At 40.9% G+C, this 23,602-nt stretch overlaps 1 protein-coding gene across 2 annotated transcripts in view; it reads left to right on the plus strand.

The window, feature by feature from the left end:
- Positions 1-588: 588 nt before the first annotated feature.
- The window catches only part of prkd3 (protein kinase D3), a 41,440-nt gene continuing 18,426 nt past the window's right edge, over positions 589-23,602 (plus strand). For both annotated transcript variants that reach the window (XM_052086842.1, XM_052086843.1), the window contains exons 1-2: positions 589-897; positions 2,098-2,697. In XM_052086842.1, the coding sequence (XP_051942802.1) occupies positions 2,410-2,697 (288 nt within the window). In that variant the 5' untranslated portion in view covers positions 589-897; positions 2,098-2,409. The remainder of the gene's footprint in view (positions 898-2,097; positions 2,698-23,602) is intronic.

Genomic DNA, 23,602 nt, shown 5'->3' on the forward strand with positions numbered 1-23,602 from the left:
TGTTATTGTTTGTGATGCTATAAAACCCCAGTCAGAGGGTGAACAGGAGGAAATCATTTATTTACATTGATGTGGGAAAACACCAACAGATGAGCAGTTAAGGCATACGTTCTTAAGTAATAGGTCCCCCTTGTTTACGATTAGTGTCTCCTGGATGAAGTTCACTTTCTAGACAACACAAGGTTTCAATTATATCTTTCCACGTGTTGCCATAAGGGGCCAGCGGACCCCCCCCCCCCCCCATCCCCCCATCCTATCTCGATTCCATGCGATCCATGAATGGAAAAGGAAAATCACTGTTAAACAGGCTAAATATGCAAACTTAATTCGCTGAAGTAACGGTGACGCCTGCTCATAGCCATCGGTGACTGCGACAAATGTGTTACGAACATATCTAAGTCACGGGAACCAACATTTGTTTCCTCTGAAATGGATAAACCTGAAATAACGGAAAATATCTGCGCGTGCGTGGTGTCGTTGGTTCCTCAGTAGCGCCATTGTTCCAGGGTTTGTAGTTCCGATTTTGCAGTCAAAGTGTGAAGTCTATTATAGGGACGCTACAAAAAGACTACAACTCCCAGCGAGCGTCACTGTGTTCCCCTCTAATGTAACAGGGGGAGTAGTTACAGCTGGAAGGATAATAAGATGCGCATGAATTTACTACAGTATCCGAAAAACGATAAGAAAAAAAATAAATGGACGCTTTCATTGGTCATAGCAAGCCTTTACATGAGTTTTTGATTTGGTGTTTGTTTTATTTAAGTTGGGATCTCCTCGACGAATTTTAGCCAAGTGCAAGTTAAGACTTGAGACGCCGCTTTCCGCAGTTGATGGAGATTCAAAGTTTGTTCGGTCCACTCGCATTGGAAAGAAATGCGTCCTTCGCTGACTGTGAAGGTAAAGTATCGCTTTTAAAGCACCATCCAAGCAGTCGTTTGTCTTTGTAAAGGCATAAAGTTACACCGAAGCGAAATGTACGCTGGACGTGCATATTCAAGCTTGTGTAACTTATTAAGTTGTTATTGTGTGCGCTCCTCGGGTTCTGTAATGCCAGCATATCGATCGAAGTTGGCAAGGTTTTCATGTTTGCAAAATTTAATTCCAGATGTAGATGACTTGAATTATTTTACATATTGGATATTTGTGTTTCCCAAACCGCAATTCACCACGCTATTGTTTTCATGTATGCTAAACGGCCCGAAGCTCACTAGAGGTTGAGACAGTCCGTTATCAATACAGTTGAGATTACGTGATAACATATTTAATTGGAGTGGCTACAATGGAGACTTTTTTCTATGGAGCGCTACAAGAAATAAGTAAATGTGGAGATGATTTGCTGAACACATTGAGTATATACAGTATATGTATGAAATTAGGCTAATGAAGAAAGCAGTAACGCTTTATGGTGGTGTTAATCAAAATTTTTACACCAAGTACCACCTCAAAAAAAACTTTGCTCTACCAGTAAAATTATAATAACCAACATTAAAGTATAGTAGCGGTTTAGGCACAAGTGTCCATCAAAAATTAGGCAGACGCCCCTTTTAAAAAGTATATTTATTATTACTGGTAAAACATAAACACTGCACTTTAAAATTGGATTTAAAATATTTAAATAATCTTCTATTGTGTTGCACATAAAAATTAAATGTCAATTGTAACGAATGAAAAAATATGTTGTACTTAAACAATAAAAAGAACACATCTTTATGATACATTATTATTAAATATTACAAATACTATTGAACTGCACTTAACAAATTTACTTTACTGTATTTACTGTAGTGTAGAGTATTTGCTCTAACTTTAAGCACAGTTTATGTATTTAAGTCTGATTCTTTTATATACTGTACTGCCATAGGGGCTCCTCATATTGAGAATCGTTGCTCGAGGGTTATGCACTGGGGAATGTGTCCTTTGTAATGTTTGTAGTTTGTGGGGTTATTTTTGGTGTGAATGTAAATTGTGTAACATCGAATATGCAAAATTAGTGAAATGAAAAAATAGGCTGAACCCTCATTTTTTTCCACATTTAATAAGTGTAGATACTTGCTTTCTTTAAATTTCAAACATGCCTGCGTTTGTTTTTGGTGACAGGCCTCCTGTGGTCAGAGTGGATCAGTGATTTCACTAAAGGCAAGGAGCACCACTCCACGATATGACATTTGTTCCAGTAATATTCCAGAGACATCTTCCAAGTTGTTTTGCCATCTTGTGAATGAGTGTGTGAGCTCAGGTGGAATCAACGGCTTGCCCCCTGATTTGCAGATCTAAGGTGACACAGTGGAAAACCATACTGTACAGTGCTGACTCACTAAACTCATGAGTACCAAAAGTATTCCCCGGCATAAATCCTGTCACTGAACTCTCCAGTATTCAGCGTTACACACCGCTATTGGAAAAAAGCCAATGTCTGCCTCTTCTCCCCCATCCTTACCTCGAGCCTTCCTCCACTCTCTCCATCCACACCACCCGAACTTGCCACCCGTTTTGTCCCCATCCTCGGCTGGACTGCTTTACGCGCGGCTGTCCAACGGAAACCACAGTGTCCCCAGCCCCACCAACTCCCGAAGCTCTTTCCATGGGGTGTCTTTCCTGTTGCAAATTGGGTTGACCAGAGAGACAGTGAACCTGGAGGGCAATGACCTAACACTGTCAGCCGTCAAGGACCTGGTGTGCTCTATAGTGGACCAAAAGGTAAGAAACTCAGTTAAAAAAACAATAGACACTGTTTGCAGGATATCCAACTCCAACATCATCTCAAATTAAAAGCTTTTCAAAAACACATTCATACCCACTACAATTTAAGCAGCTATTCTGAAGACAGTAGTGGACCAACATGCTATATCAGCATGTGCGTTGTCAACTGACCAAATTCATCTATTGAGGTGTTCCAAAACAAACATCTGGGCCTCCTGCCCTGAAACTGACACAGCAGAAGCACACACACACAATAGCAGTGGCGGTGGGCAGTCTGGTTAGCGACATTTTAATGCAATGGCCCTCAAAGTTGCACAGTCTTGCTTAATTAATTGCTACTCCACTGTTTTACCATTGCCAAAGATATACACAGACTCAAAAGTACAAGTTTACCCAAGATTACTGAGTATAATATTGGTAATTGCACCCATTTGTCTGTTTTTGTACATACAGTACTATACATACATTTTGTACTAATGTTAGATTGATTGCTTCAGAGGCACTAATTTCATCAGCCTGACAATGCTTTACTTCTTACTAGTGTTGTATTAATCACAAGGGGTGTTACGATACATCTATTCCATCGATGTATCAATATGTCTGTCCTGCGATTAAGCTTCAGTACATTGATGCTGCCCACACATTGACACAACCTCATTTTTATAAGTAATTGATTGGTCTATCTATCTATCTATCTATCTATCTATCTATCTATCTATCTATCTATCTATCTATCTATCTATCTATCTATCTATCTATCTATCTATCTATCTATCTATCTATCTATCTATCTATCTATCTATCTATCTATCTATCTATCTATCTATCTATCTATCTATCTATCTATCTATCTATCTATCTATCTATCTATCTATCTATCTATCTATCTATCTATCTATCTATCTATCTATCTATCTATCTATCTATCTATCTATCTATCTATCTATCTATCTAGATATAGATATACACACACACAATGCAAAACATACTGATTTATACATCGCTTTCACAACAGCTTTAACAAAGCGCTGAACAAAACAGTTAACATAAAGTAAAATCATAAACACAACACATAACATAAACCACGGAAAGTTGTGCAATCCTAATCACAATCTCAGAAAATTACTACTCAACGAAATAATGTTAATTGTGAATTTCTCCATTGTGAGACAATATAAAGACAAATAAAGATTTTCTTATCTTAATATAGATGTGTAAATGCAAAACACATGTCTTTGTACATACAGTGAAAATGCAGTATTGCTCAGAGATTTTTTTTCCTACGACAATCCTAAACGAAAGGAAAAAAAGAGCAATGTCTTGGGATAAGAATCAATCTGTTCTTAAACTGATCAAATTTGAAGCAGAAATGTTTTTGTCGCATTTTAACTTGGATGACTGTCATACAAGTTTAGAAATAAATTCAGTGCTGTGCAGTATATAAGTGTAAAATTCTTAGTCTTCTCTCGGTGTGACACATAGCAGTGATCCAAGTGCAGAGTAAGACGGTTGATTTATTTGAGCCTGGGAATATACTCACGTAAACACCAAACACAGCGCACTCTTCCACGTACATTCCGTTCTTCTTTTATTGTTGATGTCGTTTTATGTTGTTGTTGTTGCTTCAGATATATCGCACTGAGCTAACTTGACAGATAAACACCCCATGGATATCATCACACCGTTCCTGCTGGCCATCACTGGTACCTTAGCCTTCTTTGTTGGTGGTATTACAAAAACACAAAGGAAGAAAAAAAAGTTGCTTTTCGTCAACGTGTTCGTTTTGATGTTCACTAAACTGATGTCTTGCAGATTTGCTGATGTGACAATTCCCAGTTTTTGCACAACCTTTGAGGGGCAGTTCTCCAGATTCCACTCAATGCAGTACAAAACAAAGATTTTTGTAAATGTCATAGAAGAAAATTCAAAACATACTCAAACAGTTTCGTAAAATAAATAAATAAATAAATAAAGTCGGGCAGGATCTTATTTACGACTAAAAGCAGCTGTTTGACAACTGTTATTGTGCAGTATTTTTCATTCATGCTTGACTTATGACTTCATTTGGAAATCAAGCATGTGTCTCTGTTGTCCTATTTTGTGGCACATTATATTTTCAATATTACCTGCATTCTTCCACTATGTAGCTACATTATTAGTTCTGCTTTGCATTGTGTCATTATCCTGAAAATCAGAGTGTGTATAATCCCACAAATTTTGTAGGGCATTTTTACAGTCTATCAAGTGCATTATTTTATTTTTCTGACAAAAAAATAGCATGACTGTGTGATGGTTTTGAACTAAAGGCAGTTAATTGCGCTAATCCAATAATGTAAGGCAAATACTGCACAGCACAAAGAAATTTTTGTGCAGTACTTAATTTGAATTCAAATGGACATTTCAAATACCCAGCGCTTCGGAGCTCCCTAGACCCTACTTGTGTTAAACTGCCATTGTCCTGTTTAGGTCAAATTTGGTAGGATTAATGTTCCGCAGATCCTGCTTGAATAATGAAGTGGAAGTTTGTCTAACCATGGTATTTTTTTGAACCGCTTGTGTATTATTATGATTGCGGTACACGATTTGGAACTGCAATTATCTTTGCCTGTAGAAAGGGAAGGTGATTAAACAGTGCAGTTCAATCAGCTGCCTTAGCCTCGGCATTTGAGAACCTCACTGTTCTGTTACAGTGATTGTTCAAAGTGAGGGGTAGTAAATGTGCACCAAACTTAAGGAGCATGAAGACGATACTAAGGCTAATTTAGTTATTTATTGCTCGTGACAGCAGGTTGAATTTGATGTTGGTTATGTATTGATTTGTTTGCACCAACTGTACATGGATTTATTCATGTAGTAGCAGGGCTTAAAAAGTACCGTACCGGTATGTAACAGGGAAAGTGCATGCGAGGTGAGATCTATCAGGATGCATCGTCAGCATATCAGTATCCAAAAGTATAGAAATAAAAGTCCGAGGTCTATTAATTGGTTTTAAATGACCATGGGCGGTCTGTGTATCACATACCTTGATTCGAGTCATTGTAATGTGCACTATATGGCAGTGCCTCTTAACCAGGGTTGGGAGGGTTTCCAGTCCTCCATCAAGCGCCTTCAGCTGGTACAGAATGCCGCTGCTCGCCTCTTGACTGGTACTCGTAAGAGGGAGCATATAACTCCTACTTTGGCATCCCTTCACTGGCTCCCCATTCATTTTAGAATTATTTTTAAGATCCTCCTCTTTGTTTTCAAATCTCTGAATAATCTCGCGCCACCTTACCTCTCTGAGCTCATACGCCCCTACACCCCTGCCCGGCGCCTCAGGTCTGTGGACCAGTCTTTGCTAGACGTACCAAGAACTAAACTGAGGCTCAGAGGGGATCGAGCCTTTTCTGTTGCTGGTCCATCTCTCTGGAATGACCTCCCACTGAACATTCGGCAAGCCTCCTCGCTGCCCATCTTTAAAGCCCTCCTCAAAACTCACTTGTATTCTTTGGCGTTTGACTCAGGATGACTTAGATTTGCTCTTGATTTTACTGCTTGGTGCTTTCTACCGCCTTATTACTTATTACTTATTACTGATTCGTCTTACTGTTTATTGTATATGTTAAATCGCTCCATGTACAGCACTTTGTATGCAGCGATGGCTGTTTGAAAGTGCTCTATAAATACTGTTGACTTGACTTGACTTTTAAAATGTATTCCGATACAGTTACTAGATAACTGTTAAAAGTGTAGTTTATAATGTAATCCCAGTATCGTAATATTAAAGTAATGTGATGGAATTACTTTGAAATACTTTTGGATAACTCCATTACCAAATATGCTAATGAGGAAAACAAAAACATATTGCTCTCTCTCTCTCTCTCTCTCTCTCTCTCTTTCTCTCTCTCTATATATATACTGTATATCATTTATTTTTGTATCAAATGGGCCCCCATTAATTGCTAGCGATAGGAAACCCCTCAGAATATAGTGAAAATCCAGACATGAATGGATGAACTGACTGACAGACACGGATGGATTCATTAATTGATTGCTTGATTGAAAGCCATGTAAAACCGTTGCTTAGTTGTATGAAGTAGCTGTTTTCCAACTTTCCCTGTAGGCAACACACACACACACACACACGGATGGATGGATAGATTGAAGATCATGTGAGTCAATTGCTTCGTTACATGAGGGTAACCTAGTTGTGAAATGTCCCCGACACATACAGTCACATCTCTGTCATGGCAGACTAAAATGAGAGATCTCTCCTGATTGTGCAATGGAAATTTTTATTTTAGGAAAATTGTGCTGCATATCAAAATCCATTTCTCAAAGCATTTTCATGCTGTGTTTTTTTGTTTCCATTTGAAGAAATTGGATGGGAAGGTTGTGTTTTAAATGGACTTTGAGGTTTCTTGCGGTGCGACTGTCTTCATATAAATGCGATGCCAGACACAGACTGACACAGAGATGAAAGTCCTCCGGATTTTCCCGGAATTCAGGGTTTTTCAAATTTTTATGAAAATCTCTCCGGAGAATTGAGGAAAATTTGCCTCAAATTAATCCGGGTATTAGTTGACAATATTGAACGAAGACGCGTTTGAGTTCGTTGTTTTGCTTTCACAAGCGTAGCCATGTTGAGACACTAACACTAGTAACAGTAAAGAGATTTTCATCTCTTTATAAACACACTTGCTAAACCCCAGTGGAACAAATAAAAGACACCGCGGACAAGGCAGTTGTCGTAAAAAATATATTTGGACAAAAAGGGAAACACAGATTGGCAGAAAACGTGTCCGTCCGACTTCGAGTGTCGTCTCGGCTCGCTAAGCTTAGCTGTTGTCGTGTGTGTGACTTTGTTGCATCGGCGCTGATTGGTTGAAATCAAAAGACGCGCTTGCGTGCATGTTCGCGCTGAAGCACGCACCGCAGAGAGCGGCGGACTATCTACTGCTGAGGCTCGCTTAGCTTGAGTGGCGTCGCCACAACAGTCATACCCTCGCCTCGCATTCTCATGGCCTCGCCATATCTCGGAGATTTCGAAATTTCGGCAAGAACGGAAGCCACAAAGGGTGCACATGTGCACACAAAAAGAAGATTAATCATTGAATGTCGAGTATTTGAAGAGGGTTTTGTGTAAACTAATTCATGCGTGATCGCCCAGGTGCGTGCGTGTACACACACACACACACACACACACACACACACACACACACACACACACACACACACACTCACACACACACACACATATATATATATATATATATATATATATATATATATATATATATATATATATGTATAAATCCCGTTAAAATTCATTTAAATTAATGCCAATAAAAACGCACTAAACTGACAGCTCTAATATATAGAGATAATATAATATAATATATATAGATATATATTATATCTAATATATAGAGCTGTCAGTTTAGTGTTTAATTTTTTTCTCGCGAGATTAACGCGGCACACGTCACAGGCGGATGTTACGTTGCTCTATAAATACACCAGAACAAAACAACTAGCGCGCTGCAGAAGTCCACGCCCATGTCTGTTTTGCCAGCCATGGCAGCGCGAGACACCGAAAACGGATACTTAAAGAGTTTATGAATGGAAAGTTGACTTTTAAAAAGTTGCCAGATTGCTCCACTGACAAGATCAAAGTTACCTGTTCTTCTCTCTCTGTGTATCATACAGGTATACGATGTATGCCCCTGACGGAAAGTTTACTTTTAAAAAGTTTCCAGATTGGTCCACTGACAAGATCAAAGTTACCTGTTCTTCTCTCTCTGTGTATCATACAGGTATACGATGTATGCCACTGACGCGATTGTTACTTGTTTGGAACTATTTTGTGTGGAAGGTTACAGCGTTCCGTGTCCATATAAATAGAGCGGGCGGAGCTTCTCTGTGTTCGTCTGACAGTGACGGTGCGCAGAGGCGGTGACATGACAACGAAAGTTTAGCGGTGCAGTGGTAGCGACCTAGCGAAAATAAAACGTCTCCAGTGTTGTCAATCGAACCAAGTGTAGTCATCCGAAATGAGGTAGACACAAAAACCGTAGAGAGACTTCCGCGCAAGAAGTACCAACTTAACATAGCCTGACTTTGTTAGGGGGAGTGAAACCCCCCTCTTTCAGAATGGTTTGCCCCTGCAGCACGGGGGAAGTGCTTGCGCTTGTTTGTACGGGCGGCAGTTTTGAATACAGCGGCACATAATGAACACTGGTGTCCGGGGTCTCGTTATTCTCCAACAAACATACAGAAACAGACTGATGTGTTCAAAGCAAACTTGAGAAAAACGAAGTATGCAACCATGGTTTAAATCCACTATAGGCTGAGTACTAGTTTACCATAGATGTGCACTTTATAATGTTATATTGCTCTGTTTTGATTTCATTAAAAAAGCTGTTAAAGCAGCTGTTGTGTGACAAAATATTTTTTTTCACTGTTGTTGATGGACAGTAATATTGTGTGAGAGATTATGTGTGAACAACTGCTCCAAGTGAAAAATGTTCATGTAAAATTGAAATTGTTATTTCAGTAAATATTTGCATTTGGCACATAGAAAACTGATTCATGATTCCAAGTTGATGAGAGCATTAAAATGGTGAAAAATAGGACAAAAATGTAAAAGGAAATTCAGAAACGATAAAAAATATGTGAGTAATCACGATTAATTTTTAGTTCATTTGAGTTAATTATGACAATTGCATTTTTAATTAGATTAAATATTTTAATCGTTTGACAGCTCAAATCTATCTATCTATCTATCTATCTATCTATCTATCTATCTATCTATCTATCTATCTATCTATCTATCTATCTATCTATCTATCTATCTATCTATCTATCTATCTATCTATCTATCTATCTATCTATCTATCTATCTATCTATCTATCTATCTATCTATCTATCTATCTATCTATCTATCTATCTATCTATCTATCTATCTATCTATCTATCTAGATACACACACAGTATACATTCCGGAATTTTCAGAAAAGTCAACTTTCATCTCTGACTGACATTAGCAGATGATCCGTGTTTATCTGTCTTGAATCTGAAACGTTTCAACCCACATGGTCCCTGTGTCATTAGTGTTTGTAATTAATTATATTTAGGATGCTCAGTTTTCTGTAATCATACAGCGACAGCTGTCAGAAAACTTCACTTTGGGTACGCTCATTCCTTCTGTCTTTCTGTTTCAAAGCTGTATGCATTTTGTGCGTGTGAAAGTCATCTTTAGTAATAGGCAAGTTAACTGAGAGGGAGAAAGAACAAAGCAGCATTACTGAATGTTGATCAAGTAAATAAATAATCATGCATATAAATTAGGGCTGCCAAGATTAGTCTGCAAGCTGTGACGACTGTTGACAATTAATATAATCGTCGATGGGTCATTTATTTATAGGATTATTTATTTGGCGTGTTGTTTTTCTGTCGAACCTGCCTTGTCTCTTGCTTTTCCAGCTGGCTGTAAGCCTTGACTTGCATAGGCAGTCGTTGTAATTCAGGTCATCAGTGATTTAAATAGAAGTGTTGCGGGTAACACAGTGCAATGGCTAAACGGTGTTAGCATATAGCACATACAATGCAAACCTCCCTTTCACAGCGGTGATAAACAAGCATTTGAAAAGGAAGCAAGTTGTGGCCGATGCCAGATTTCATTTCTGACATTGGGAAAGTCGTGTCGGAAGCCGGTTTTCACACTTCAGGCTTCCATGTGTATTTGATGAAACGTGATGTCTTGTTTGGAACACTTACATATGGTCCCTTCTACTTTGGATGAATTACTGATGCACAAGTCAGATGGCCACATGTCCCAATAGTTTTGTCCCTGTATAGTGTAAGTATGTGCATCAGAATGAAGTACATATATCACAGTATACAATAAACTCTGACTGTACTTCTGAGCACACAGTAAATCATTTGGCATTATAATTTTGTGGACGTCATTGCATCTGTACATGTCCAGAACATTCAACCACATTGTTGTGCATTTCTTCTATTAAACCTTGCTAAATACAGTGCTTTGCACCAGCTGCTTCATGAAACCAGCCATATGGCTTTCATATCTGTGGAAATTATGACTGCAGGCCCTTTGAACTCCACTCCATCCTTGCCTCACTACTCCCAAGAAATGCATGGCAATTGGGAACTTTATTTTTTTTTTTACCCCCGCCATGTGCTGAACTGCGCCAACACTTGTCACCTGACCATAGTTTAGGTCATCACAAGATATTACCAGTCAGCAGAACCCACCTGTGTCTGTCAGCAGGAAAATGACAGTTAAGCATTTGAGATGTAATGTGATAATCTTACCCTCGCACCAACCCCTATCTCTCTGTGCTGCAGTTTCCTTTTTTGAAGAAAACATGTTCTGTTTCACCCAGTGGTTCATGTCATGCAACACGCATCCGTTATTATGCAAATGTGTCCACACTATGGCTTATTTTCTGTGCACATGCATTGGCTATGCCTTCGATGGGAACACACGTCCCCGCCAGCTGAGGGCTAGCATTAGCATTAGCATCTCACTTTATTTTGCTCAGCTCAGCAGTTGGAAAAACTTTGATGGCCATAAAATCTTCCAGAATGGGTGTTGTGTGTTGTCTGGACTTGTCTGGAACGATTCACATTAAAGTGTGATTGCTGTCATAATCTCAATAGTCAGTCTTATATGTTTTTATTTATTCACGTGTTCACGGTGTAGCAGAGCATCCATCATATGACGTCACATCAGATTTCTTCAAGGTTAGATGGGTGCCACACGGTTTTCAGAAGCTACAATTGAAAACCTAAATGATACTTGAATCCCTCTTATTTTCATTCTATAACTTTTTATAATATTGATACATCATTAATTTCATACTCCAGCAGGATTGGCAACAGGAATATACCACCCCTTTAGAATTGTCATTCTAGTTGGATAATTTGGTTTCATTGTAATCGAAATGCAAGGCTCTGTGTAAACGTGAGGAGTGGTCACTTTGTGTTTAATAATAGGACATTTGCAAACAGCTGATTATTTAAAAAATATGTAGTAATGCCTCTAAAATTCAAAATATTATACAGATTCCATGTGATTGTCATGGGGATCGGCTGATGACACTCAAGGGTGATCGGTATGGGCAATTTAAAACCCTGATCAGAATATACCTAGTTTTTACAGTCGAAAGCACATTGTGCCACAAACTGCTGGTAGAGAAATACCTCTCACAAGCCATGGAGATAAACCTTCATGCTGTAGCAGATACCCAGGATGCGGTTCGCTTTTATTGACATTCACAGTGTCTCAATGTTCTCACATTTATTGTATACAACATCTCATGGCTTCAAGGTTGACTTTCTGCCTTTTGTGAACTCTCAGGGTTTGGGATGATGCAGAATGTAAATTGTAAGGAATTAATTTATATCCTCTCGACTTGGCAAGAACCCCTGAAAAGATTTTTCTTGATTTTCTCCTGCTGTTCTTATTCTGTTCTTATAGTGGAGCTGGAGAAAACATTCATTTTTTTTTTTAGTATGTCAACTGCAGTCCAAGGTAACCTGATACTAATTAGTTCAATCTCGGCATCACTGAGTTCCATGCTTTCGGGGTTACACACAACATTCTCTCTATGTCCGGGGCACATATTCAAAACATTGTTCTTGTAGCCACAGTTCAACTTCTTCTGATTGTTAGTACAACCGCAAACAAGACATTTTTAAATGGTACGGGGTTGATAATTTGTTTAGGAAATGAAACAGAAAAAGTTGAACTAAACCGCTGCAGTAACAAATAGCTTCCTGCTACTTCTTGTGTCTCGCAGGAAGCTGTGCCCATAATTGTTTCTCCATTGGAGTACGCAGGAATAAAGGAACGAGAATGGCCTAACTTTCTGTTGCTATCAAAAGAGAAATGATATGGCTGTTTCAGTAGGAAGAAAACGTTTTGGCACAGGTAATGGAAAAACAAATTGAACCTTGGTTTTCAATTTGAGTTCTATAACAGCTACTTTAATTTAGATTTGCCACGGCCACAGGTTTCCCCACCAGTTTTGTAAATCCTGGCTGTGGCTTCCAGTCTCTGGCTAAGGTCTGAATAGCCGTCTGTGTAATTAGCGAGACAAAAGACATTTTCCAGACAGAAACAGACTGTATTCATGAATTTACAGAGAAATCGCAGAATATTATTCAGATTGCTTTCGATTGCTCTTTACTTTTCGGAACTATCACTTGCCTTTTACGGGACATCTGCAGGAAGTGTTCTTTTTCAAGATTAATTGCAAAGCGTTGCAGCAGGCTCCTGCATGTTTTCTTTTATGCCAGTGTCATTTGTTCTTTGAACAAGCAAGGGTAAATTAGTGATTAAAAAGTAAATAATACTGAAAAGAAAATGAACGATAGCAGCGGGGTATTTCTTGGCCACTTGAGTTTAGTTCACGTTGACCCAAATGAGCAGAAACTCGTGGAAAATGAAGCAAGCCCTCTTTCGACACACGGCTTTATGTGTGAGATACATGGTGCCAGACATTTCCTGGAGAGCACATTTAGCACTCTCACCAGCAAAAACAGGTCATTCTTGAGTCAATATATGCAGTGTTGCTATTGGTTCTGAATACACATTGTTATGATGTCTGTCCTTTTCCAACCGAGATCACTTTCAGTATGTGATGTATACACCGAGGTCTTTCAAAGCCATGGAGTTGCCTGACTCGGTATCACAATTGTGACCGCTGAAGAAACAAAAGTTTTCCATGTGTTACTCACGGGCTTTCTTGCACAAGGAATCTATCAATTTCCCTGGTCTTGGAGTAATTTGTGGAACAGGGAGAGAGAGCGGGAGGGGCGGGGGCATCTCTGAAGTTAAGTGAGCTAAGTAATTTCTACCATCTGCACTGCACATTTCTGTTGCCTCATTCTCCTTTAAATGTAAAGTGGCATGGCAGAACAGAAGGCTCAGCCACAAGAGTCGGAATGACAGAGTGGAGAAGGGTGGTCCTCTCCAAGGGTATTGGGCAGGGAAGGCTGGGAAAGACCCATTGGCAGGCCTCCATAGGGCACAGAAAGTAGCTTATGCCCTGCCATTCAGTCGGTGCCAAACCAAGTGCAGCTTTGCTTTGGAATGTCCTTCACCAAGCCAGTGAGGGAATATTATCCCCACATCAATTCAATCTCTCGTTAATGCTGGTTGAACGGGTTGTGATCATTATTAATATTGAATCGCTAGGCTATCGTAAATTGAACCGTTTATTAATCAGGTCCCTGCGACTTTGCCCTTGTGAAGCCAAAATCACCTGAAATAATTCAGCATTATGCACGAAGGCATTCCACCAACGTAGAATAATAAATCCATGAGTGAAGATTGTGTTCACTGGAATAGCATACCTCACACCCGTTGTACTCATTAATAAGATGACTTTTTTGCCCCATTGGATTGAACCAGCTGGCAATCTGAACTAAACAGAGTCGTTAAGAAGTACGCCGACTGTGTGTTAACCGACTCATTCTTCAATGCCAATTGTGGAAAGTCTGGAATTGGACAGCAAACATGCTCAACCTATCCAGTGTTAAGTGGTATTTATACATTTGCATTGACTCTTAAGTTTAATTTTGCATCTTAGGTTTATTATGTATTGTACAAATGTACAAATGACGCGAGACACGATCGTCGAAAAGTGATACAATAAAATGTTATTCTAACAACTTTGTGACATACTATGACAATGATGCTACAACCCTTACTTAAAATGTAGCCAACTATTGAATGACACGTTCCACTCATGGTTAAAGTGCACAGGACAATTTGTGTACCGTGGCTAAACGATCGGGATGTCACGAAAACCGATTTGAATCAGCAAATTGGTTTTAATTCAATACATGTAAATGTATCGGTACATGAACTAATGAACCAGTCTCCATAGACTTTCGCTCGAACCAGTAAAAAAAGCTCCTCAGTCACATCTTTTAAGATCTGTGATAAATCTCTTCGAAGGAAATTCCATTTGAACAGTTCTGACAAGTTCATTCCTATTTTGGAAAATGTTTGTCTACTTTGAACAAGAAACTCATTGCATGGCATCCTCTGAAACTGAGCCATACCGTATGGAATCGAGTCGTTCCACTTTAAAATGTCAAGTCATTGATTCGTATCGCACTCCATGAATGGCAAAACATATTGAATTGTCTTTTATTGGAGAGCTGCACACCCCGACTAAACAGCAATATCAGTTTGACACTTTTGATCCATGTGGCAGCATCAGGTTGTAGAATGACTTCTTCTGTGTTGTTTTCACAGCAGTTTTTGCCTTTCCTGTCTTTCAGTGAAGTGCATGATCTGTCAAACTGATAGGAAGGTGGCAGCGGAAGTGCAATTAATGTTGAAACAACAATAATAACAGAAGAAAAAGAAATGGCGTGTTCTGGAACAGTGGTCTCCAACCACCACACCGTGGACTGGTACCCTCTGTACACAGATATATTTAAGAAAAAGGAAAAAAAAGGTAAAAATCAGCAATAAATGCACTACACTAAGAATCTTTGTGTCACTCAGTCTGTCACTGAATCTCTTTCTACTGTTCTACTTGTCGTTGGTTTGTTCCCGTTGGAGCCACTCCTTGTTTCCATACTCTCACTGCTCCTGCTCTCCAATCTGCTGTGGTCAGCGAGGCAGCACAGTCTGTACAGCCGATGTTCACATAGCTTCTCCCTCCACTGCACTTGCTATTATTCTTCCCCGTCTGTTTAAACATTTGCAGATATTGCCTTTCTGTCTCTGTTTTTGAGAGAGGTGACAGCTCGAGTGTTGGAATTTGGCCTCTTTAAAAAATGAAAAAAGTGATCCTAAGAGTAAGGGGTTTTAAAAATTCAAACCTATCAATGTGTACGGTAGTGAATCTCTCACTTTCTGGAACCAAAAAAACCTACAACAGCATGTTGCTACATCCTCATCTTAATCTTAATCTAATCTTTGCATGAATATCCCTAAGATCACCTGTTAAATTGCCCAGTGTGAGATGTAGTATGAGCTGCACTGAATTTCTCAGGCAGAGGCACTAGCGGAGGATCGTTGCAAAGCTATAACTCATCAGTGGTGTGCGAGTGCCGAGCCAAGCTTGTCTTAGATCACTCTTGCTCTCTTCCTGAGAAGCTTTAGATCCTGTGACTCAGGCTTCCTCTTCTCTGCCTGGTCCCTGGACGCTGTTAGCACACGCAATACTTATGTAGACATGCACACACAACTACAGAAAAGTAAGCTGGGCTTCTGTCACTGACTGAACATTAAAATAATGTTGATGCTGATATTTCTGATAGAAAAAAAGTCTCACTTTCCAGCTTTGATTTATTTTTATTTTTTATTTTTTTAAGTGTGCAGATCATCAAGCATACAGTCAGACTGGCTGAAAATCCACCTGGCTCTCATTGGGGATACAAAGGCAACTAACCAAACAGTGATCTCACCACCAATAACTCCTCTCTGCTTCATTGCCTTGGCCCCTTACTATGGAAGATTACTGCAGAAGAGTATTGTGTCTCTTAATTCCAATAGTCAAAGGCCGTGTGTAATAATTGTGGGGTTATCTTTGGAGAGCCTTAAAGCAACATGGTGTGAGTTCAGAAAGAGTTTGGTCAGGAACCCATCGTTGTGGCCGGCTGAAATACAGCCAACTTGGATTTTTTGAAAGGCGCCATATTAATTCAAGCTCTTATCAGTTATTATTATTGGCAGTTCGAATCCCTACATTATTTGAATGATGGCCAAACAAGCACACAATGTACACTGATGTGTAGTATGTGAACACACACAAAAATGAGTTTTTAATTTAAAACTGATAGCATGAAAGCACTTTGGTGTAACAGATCTGGGACACTGGACCGATTTAATCATATTTCTGAACATTAGTTCCATTAGGAACCAATGTACAATCCATTCAAGGGTCAAACTGTTTCCCTCATTAAATGTTTAATTGTTTCAGGACAGAACATTTTAACATTCTTTTATGTCATTCTGGTATAAAAGGAAGAAATAACAAAATATATATATTATTTTACTCTTGTGTAACTTTGATGAGATAAGTGTAGTCAAAGTTTCAGCTTTTGATTGTTCTTTCAGTAAGTGTCTTAAAGACTAATTAATGCTCCTTTCCATGATATGCTCTGTTGTTTTTATCATTGTTTACATATTGTTTCTTTAACCATATTGTACCAAGGAGCCAACAAGAAGGTGGGTATCACCTTACTGCGTCACAATACTTTCCATATCCAGAGTTGGGTCTTTCATTCAGTTTTGCCCAAATCACCACTAGTCTTCAAGATTAGTTGACGAATCAAATCATATGTAAATGGCATCAGATCGCACCAGCAAGCAGGTGCTCTTACACTGTATATGTGCCCTGCAACTGACTGGCAACCATTCAGGCTTTGTACAGTCTTTCATTCGTCCGAAGGCAGCTTGTAGTTAAAGCGCGAGCTCACCCACAACCCTTGCCAGGATAAGATATATAAAACAAATTATGTACTATTGTGGAAGAACACTTATTCATTCTACCCTGGCATAGCATTAACTAGCTAAACCTGAACCATGACGCATTCTGTGCTACATGGCTGGAACATAAGCCGGCCCACAAAAGTGAAAAAGTCGCAGCTTGTCTCTGGCTGTTCTCCTTCCTCATTAGGTTTCCTTTATGCGGCAGGCCCAGTGAATGTGGAGTTGCTGTCCTGGCCCACTGTCACATGCATGTATGCATGTATTGAGGGGAGACGGGATGAGTTAACACTTTTCTTCAATCGAACAAGACTCCTTCTTGTGTATGAACTCTGAAGTATTTGAGACAAGCGAACATTCACTGCCTATCATTTGAACTTCCTCCCTCCAGATGTAGTATGTTTTCGTTGGCGCAGGCCAGGAAAATGCCTCTTCCATACACCGGCTGTCGAGTAGAAGCATGTTCAGTGCAGCTTCTTAACCAGTCATTGGTTGTAATTAGTTGAGCCACAGTGTTTTGTAACTCTTGGCAAAACACTTATAGCAATTTGCTAAATGAACTGAGCAGTGTACAGATGGTGTAGCCCACCCTTTTCCCCCTGAAATTGTATAAACATTTCACTTCTTGCGAATTGAATTAATAATCTGTCTTTAGGTTGTTCCAAAAACTCTGGACAATGTCATAATCATCAATCAACGAATGTAACAACAATTAATTGTTTGTGTTTGATGTGTTTTTGCTGATGGGAAATACTTTAGTAATTTGGTGATTCTCAGGCCTCTTTTTCTAGTTTCATACAGAATTGTATAGCTTTAGTGTAGCTCACATTTCTTTGAAATATCAACTGATGAAGTAGTGTTTTCCTAGCCATTATAAGCTTTCGGTAAGTACACTTTTTGTGGCTATTGGAATCAGAATCAGAATCATATTTATTGGCCAAGTATGTAGAACACACAAGGAATTTGTCTCCGGTATAACACGTTGCATTAGTATCATCGTAAACAAGGACATGACAAATAGGTATGCAAATAGGTACATCAGTGACTGTTTAGGGAGTTAATGGCTGGAGGGAAGAAGCTGTTTAAGTGTCTACTGGATTTGGTGCGCATGGATCTGTAGCGCCTGCCTGAGGGGAGTAGCTGGAAAAGGTGGTGGGCAGGGTGCGGGGGATCCAGGAGGATTTTCCTTGCCCTTGTCTTCATTCTTGCAGTGTGCAAGTCCTCAAGAGTGGGTAGGGCGGTGCCAATGATTTTTTTCCACTGTCCGTTGAATTCGGATTTTGTCCTTTTTTGCTGCGCCCCCAAACCAAACCGTGATGGAAGAACACAGGATTGATTCGATGACTGCCCTGTAGAACTGTCGTAGCACCTCCTGTGGCAGGCCATGCTTCCTCAGCAGCCTCAGGAAGTTCATCCTCTGCTGGGCCCCTTTCAGGATGGAGATGGTGTTGACTTCCCACTTCATGTCCTAGGAGACTGTGATTCCCAGGAACTTGAAGGTCTCGACGGTCGACACAGGGCAGTTGGATAGTGTGAGGGGCAACTGTGGAGAAGAATATTTCCTGAAGTCCACGATCATCTCTACAGTCTTGAGCGTGTTCAGCCCGAGGTTGTGTCGGCTGCACCAGAGCTCCAGCTCCACTTGTTGGCGGTACGCAGACTCGTCGCCGTCTTTGATGAGACAGATGAGCGTGGTGTGGTCTGCGAACTTTATGAGTTTGACAGCTGGATTTGTTGAGGTGCAATCGTTTGTGTAGAGGGAGAAGAGCAGTGGAGAGAGGACACATCCCTGTGGGGCTCCAGTGCTGGTGGTGCGTGTTGATGATGTTTTTGCTCCCAGTCTCAACTGTTGTGCCCGTCCCGTCAGGAAGCTGAGGATCCACTGGCAGATCATAGGGGACACACCGAGGTGGAGATGTTTGGGGGTGAGGAGTTCCGGGATGATGGTGTTGAACGCAGAGCTGAAATCCTCAAACATAATCCTTGCATAGGTCCCTGTGCTGTCGAGGTGCTCGAGGATGTAGTGCAGACCTATGTTGACTGCGTCTTCCACAGACCTGTTTGCCCGGTAGGCAACATGCTGTTTGATTATTAAGAAGGGTAACTTTACAAATTTCAAGCGATGTGCATGCTTTCATATCTGCCCACAAGGCAAGGCTCTGCAGCCAGGGAGTCTTCTTGCCCTTTGCTAATACGTGGCTTCCGCGGCAAGAGACTTTTCAACGTTCAGCGGGATGTCAGCGCGTGCGCGGCTGACCAAGTTTCTATTTCTTCATCTTTTTCCGCATGCTTAACGAGAAAGCTAGCTGGGGTTTGGTAGGTTTTTGCCATGACTCCCACCACTTTTTATTTTTCTTCTTCTTGCATTCTTCTACTTTTTGGGCAGTTAGCAAGTACTTCTGGTACATTACTGTCACCTTATTTAGTATGTGTCATCCGCCACAACAATGATTTCGACAAAGTGTTTATTTACCGCACCAAAAGTTGCAATAACTGATTCTTGTTCAGGTAAGCGATTTTAAACTACAAAGAAAAACTCTTCCGTAGTCAGAAGCCAATGTTTCGAATTCAAGCAGACGTTTTGAATATTTTAATGCTTCAATGCACCTCTTTGATGAGCCAATCAAAATTATTTTTTTCCCCATGCGAAATACCTTCTTTTCCCAATAAAGTATACATCACAGGACACTGTGACATAGCACCTACTTTTAGGGAGTTCCGCCCATCTGTCTGTCCATCCACCCATTCATCCACCCATCCATTATCCAAACCACTTAATTTGTTGTAAATCAAAACAGTGCTGCTGTGACGTGACATACACTGTAGTTCAACTCAGTCTTCTAACGCAATCTACAGAGAAAAAAATATCAACAGCTTGACTTGTGTTGGAGGATTTCCCGGGTAATGTGATTAGTCTGAATAATTTTTACAAAAAGAACATTAACAAGCAAAGGACACATTTGTCTTCATCTTGTAATAGCACCTTGCATCACACTGATCTTGTGACATTCTTCATCTCTGCACCTGAGGCTAAATCAGTGAACCAGTGTCTTTTAGTTCCTGACTGTGGTTAAACATTTCACTTAGAAACACCATTCTTTTTAACTGATTACATTGGTCATTATGTAAAATTTTGCTGAACTGTCAGTAGATTGATAGCTGACCAGCACAACAAGGTTGTAGAAGTTTCACTCAGGTGGTAGAGGAGAATTTAATGCTAGTTTTGTTCCCAGTTTGGTCTGTCCTGTTGACATGCCTTAAAAGGATCTCTGGTACCCAGAATGGATGACTTAGAATAACAACTCGCAGAAAATGTTTGTGACTGAGATGGGTCAAGATAATATCTGGGGTTTTTGAAAGATCGGCGGCATGCATGCTTAACAAATTGGCCATCTTTGATAGCAAGGTATGGCAGCAATGACAAATAAGACGTAGGTGGTGCTTGCACATTCTGTGGATTCTATGAGCAAGAGGATTATTTGGTATCCATAACATATACAGTATATATATATTTATAAAAAAAAATCCTCGTCTCACCCCCCCTCGGGTGGTGTCCGTCCCTCTTTCAGCTCGGGTCCTCTACCAGAGGCCAGGAAGCTTGAGGGTTCTGCACAGTATCCTTGCTGTTCCCAGCACTGCATATTTCTGGACTGAGATGTCAGATGTTGTTCCCGGGATCTTTTGCAACCACTCATCCAGTTTGGGGGTCACTGCCCCAAGTGCTCCGACCACCACAGGCACGACTGTCACCTTTACCTTCCAGGCTCTCTCCAGCTCCTCTCTGAGCCCTTGGTATTTCTCGAGTTTCTCGTGTTCCTTCTTCCTGATGTTTCCATCACTTGGGACCGCTACATCCACTACAGCGGCTTTCCTCTGCCCTTTATCTATGATCACAATATCTGGTTGGTTCAGCATTACCATCTTGTCTGTCTGGATCTGGAAGTCCCACAGGATCTTCGCGCTGTCATTCTCCACCACCTTCGGAGGTGTTTCCCATTTTGACCTTGGGGTTTCCTGTCCATACTCCGCACAGATGTTTCGGTAGACTATGCCAGGCACCTGGTTATGGCGTTCCATGTAGGCTTTCCCTGCCAGCATCTTACACCCTGCAGTTATGTGTTGGATCGTCTCAGGTGCCTCTTTGCACAACCTACACCTTGGGTCTTGTCTGGTGTGGTATATCTGGGCCTCAATGGCTCTGATGCTCAGGGCCTGCTCCTGAGGAGCCAGGATGAGTGCCTCTGTGCTGTCCTTCAGGCCAGCCCTCTCTAGCCACTGATAGGACTTCTCGAGATCAGCCACTTCAGTTATGGTCCGGTGGTACATCCCGTGTAGGGGCTTGTCCTCCCATGATGGTCCCTCTTCCAGCGCCTCATATTCTGTTCCCCATTATCTGAGACATTCTCCGAGTATGTCATCTGTTGGAGCCTTCTCCTTGATGTATTCATGGAGCTTGGATGTTTCATCATGGACCGTGGCTCTCACACTCACTAGTCCTTTCGGCTTGCGTACAGTCTCAGGGTGCTGGATTTGGGATGGAACCCTCCATGCATGGTTAGGAGCTTTCGGGTCTTAACGTCTGTAGTCTGAATCTCTTCCTTTGGCCACCTTATTATTCCTGCAGGGTATCTGATCACTGGCAGGGCATAGCTGTTTATTGCCCGGGTCTTATTCTTGCCATTGAGCTGGCTTCTTAGGACTTGCCTCACTCGCTGGAGGTATTTGGCCGTAGGCGCTTTCCTTGTTGCCATTTCGAGGTTATAGTTCTTTCTCCAGGAACTGCAGTTCCGTCCCACATTCCAAAAACATGCATGGTCGGTTAAGGAAGCACTCTAAATTATCACTAGGTGTTAGTGCAAATGGTTGGGATAGCCTCCAGCACATGCACCACCCTCATGAGGATAAGCAGTTCGGATGATGCACAGAGGAAGTATTCATGACATTTTACTCGTAAACTGCAAACTAATGCAGGTCTTTTCCATGCCCTACACATCATAGGGAATTCCTGCCGCATAAATAAGGTGTGAGCTAGCCTCAGGCCAAGCAGCATACTTTACCTTACTGTAATCAAATTGCCATCTGTCAGTGGCAGTCCACTGCTCTCACTAACAATTCCCGTTTGTCACCCACCGTTGCCACACTTCACAAGTGGTACATGCTCATATGCACAATTCTGAACTGCATAACACTGTAATGTTATTTAAAAAAAAAAGAACCCAATTGTTCTTCTCTGGAACTCATTGCCTGGCTGCCTCTTGATTGTAGTAAATGCTGTCAAATGATTACATTTTTTCAAATAGCGATTGTGTTTTGCCTCTTGTCCTATTTTCTACAAATCTTGTAACAGAGGCACTCCAGTTTCCTCCCAACATGCTTAGCAGGTTAATGAAACACTCTAAATTGTCCCTAGGTGTGAGTGTGAGTACGGATGGTTGTTCGTCTCTGTGTGCCCTGTGATTGGTTGAAAACTGGTTCAGGGATTCCCCCGCCTACTGCCCGAAGACAGCTGGCATAGGCACCGGCACCCCCCGCGACCCTTGTGAGGGAGGATAAAGCTGTTCCGAAAATGAATGTTTGAATGAAAATGTGACTGGTGGGTATACAGTGTGCCCCTCCATGACTCTGTCTTGGTGTTGTTTGTAATCATTAGTCTTGAATTAATTTGTTTTTGGCTTCTCTTGAAATAAGTCATGTTTTACATTTCACACACGCCAGCTGCCATGTGCCTCTACTGTCTTAACACTGTCCTCTTTGCTCATAACAGGATTTAGCATGTCAATAGTAGATCAGATCGTTTCACAAAAGCTTACTACTGCAAAGCTCTTGTCCACTGATCTTTCCAGGATGACTTTGTGGACCTCAGAAGTAGATTCTCTGCTCTGGGGTCTTTGGTGTGCATGTGGTTGCGACCACTCAGTTCAAATGATTTCTGTTTGAAGATGACAAAAGACATGCCCGGTCACTTCTGTCTCTAAAGATGTATCGAATGCCATGTGTTGGTGATGCTGCAAAAGGATGTGCATATGTGTACGGGAGAATGATGATGAATAACTTGCTTCCACTGGCATATGGTCGTATTAAATGTAGGAAGGAAGCAGCATGTGACCTGAGTATGAATTCAGGTACGGCGTGTTGGAATGTGTCCGAAACTTGCCAGTCTATTGTTCTTGCACCCCTGGCTTCCACTTGGTTTAATGATGTATGGAACAAAAGAATTATCCTGTGCCCTCTCACCCTGCGGTTGCTCCTGGTGCGGAATGAGACCTGAATTCTGTGGAAACTTTTGCACTGGATGCTAAGAGGTGCTGGCTACAGCTGGCAGCTGCACTGACAATTTTGTGTGTGTGTGTGCGTGCGTGCGTGTGTGTGTGTGGGGGGGGGGGGGGTATGAGTTTGAGAGCTGGCATGTCAGCCGAGTGAAAACTTCTCTCTGTGACACGACA

This window comes from Hippocampus zosterae, chromosome 14 (assembly GCF_025434085.1).
Source record: "Hippocampus zosterae strain Florida chromosome 14, ASM2543408v3, whole genome shotgun sequence".
NCBI classification, from domain to species: domain Eukaryota; kingdom Metazoa; phylum Chordata; class Actinopteri; order Syngnathiformes; family Syngnathidae; genus Hippocampus; species Hippocampus zosterae.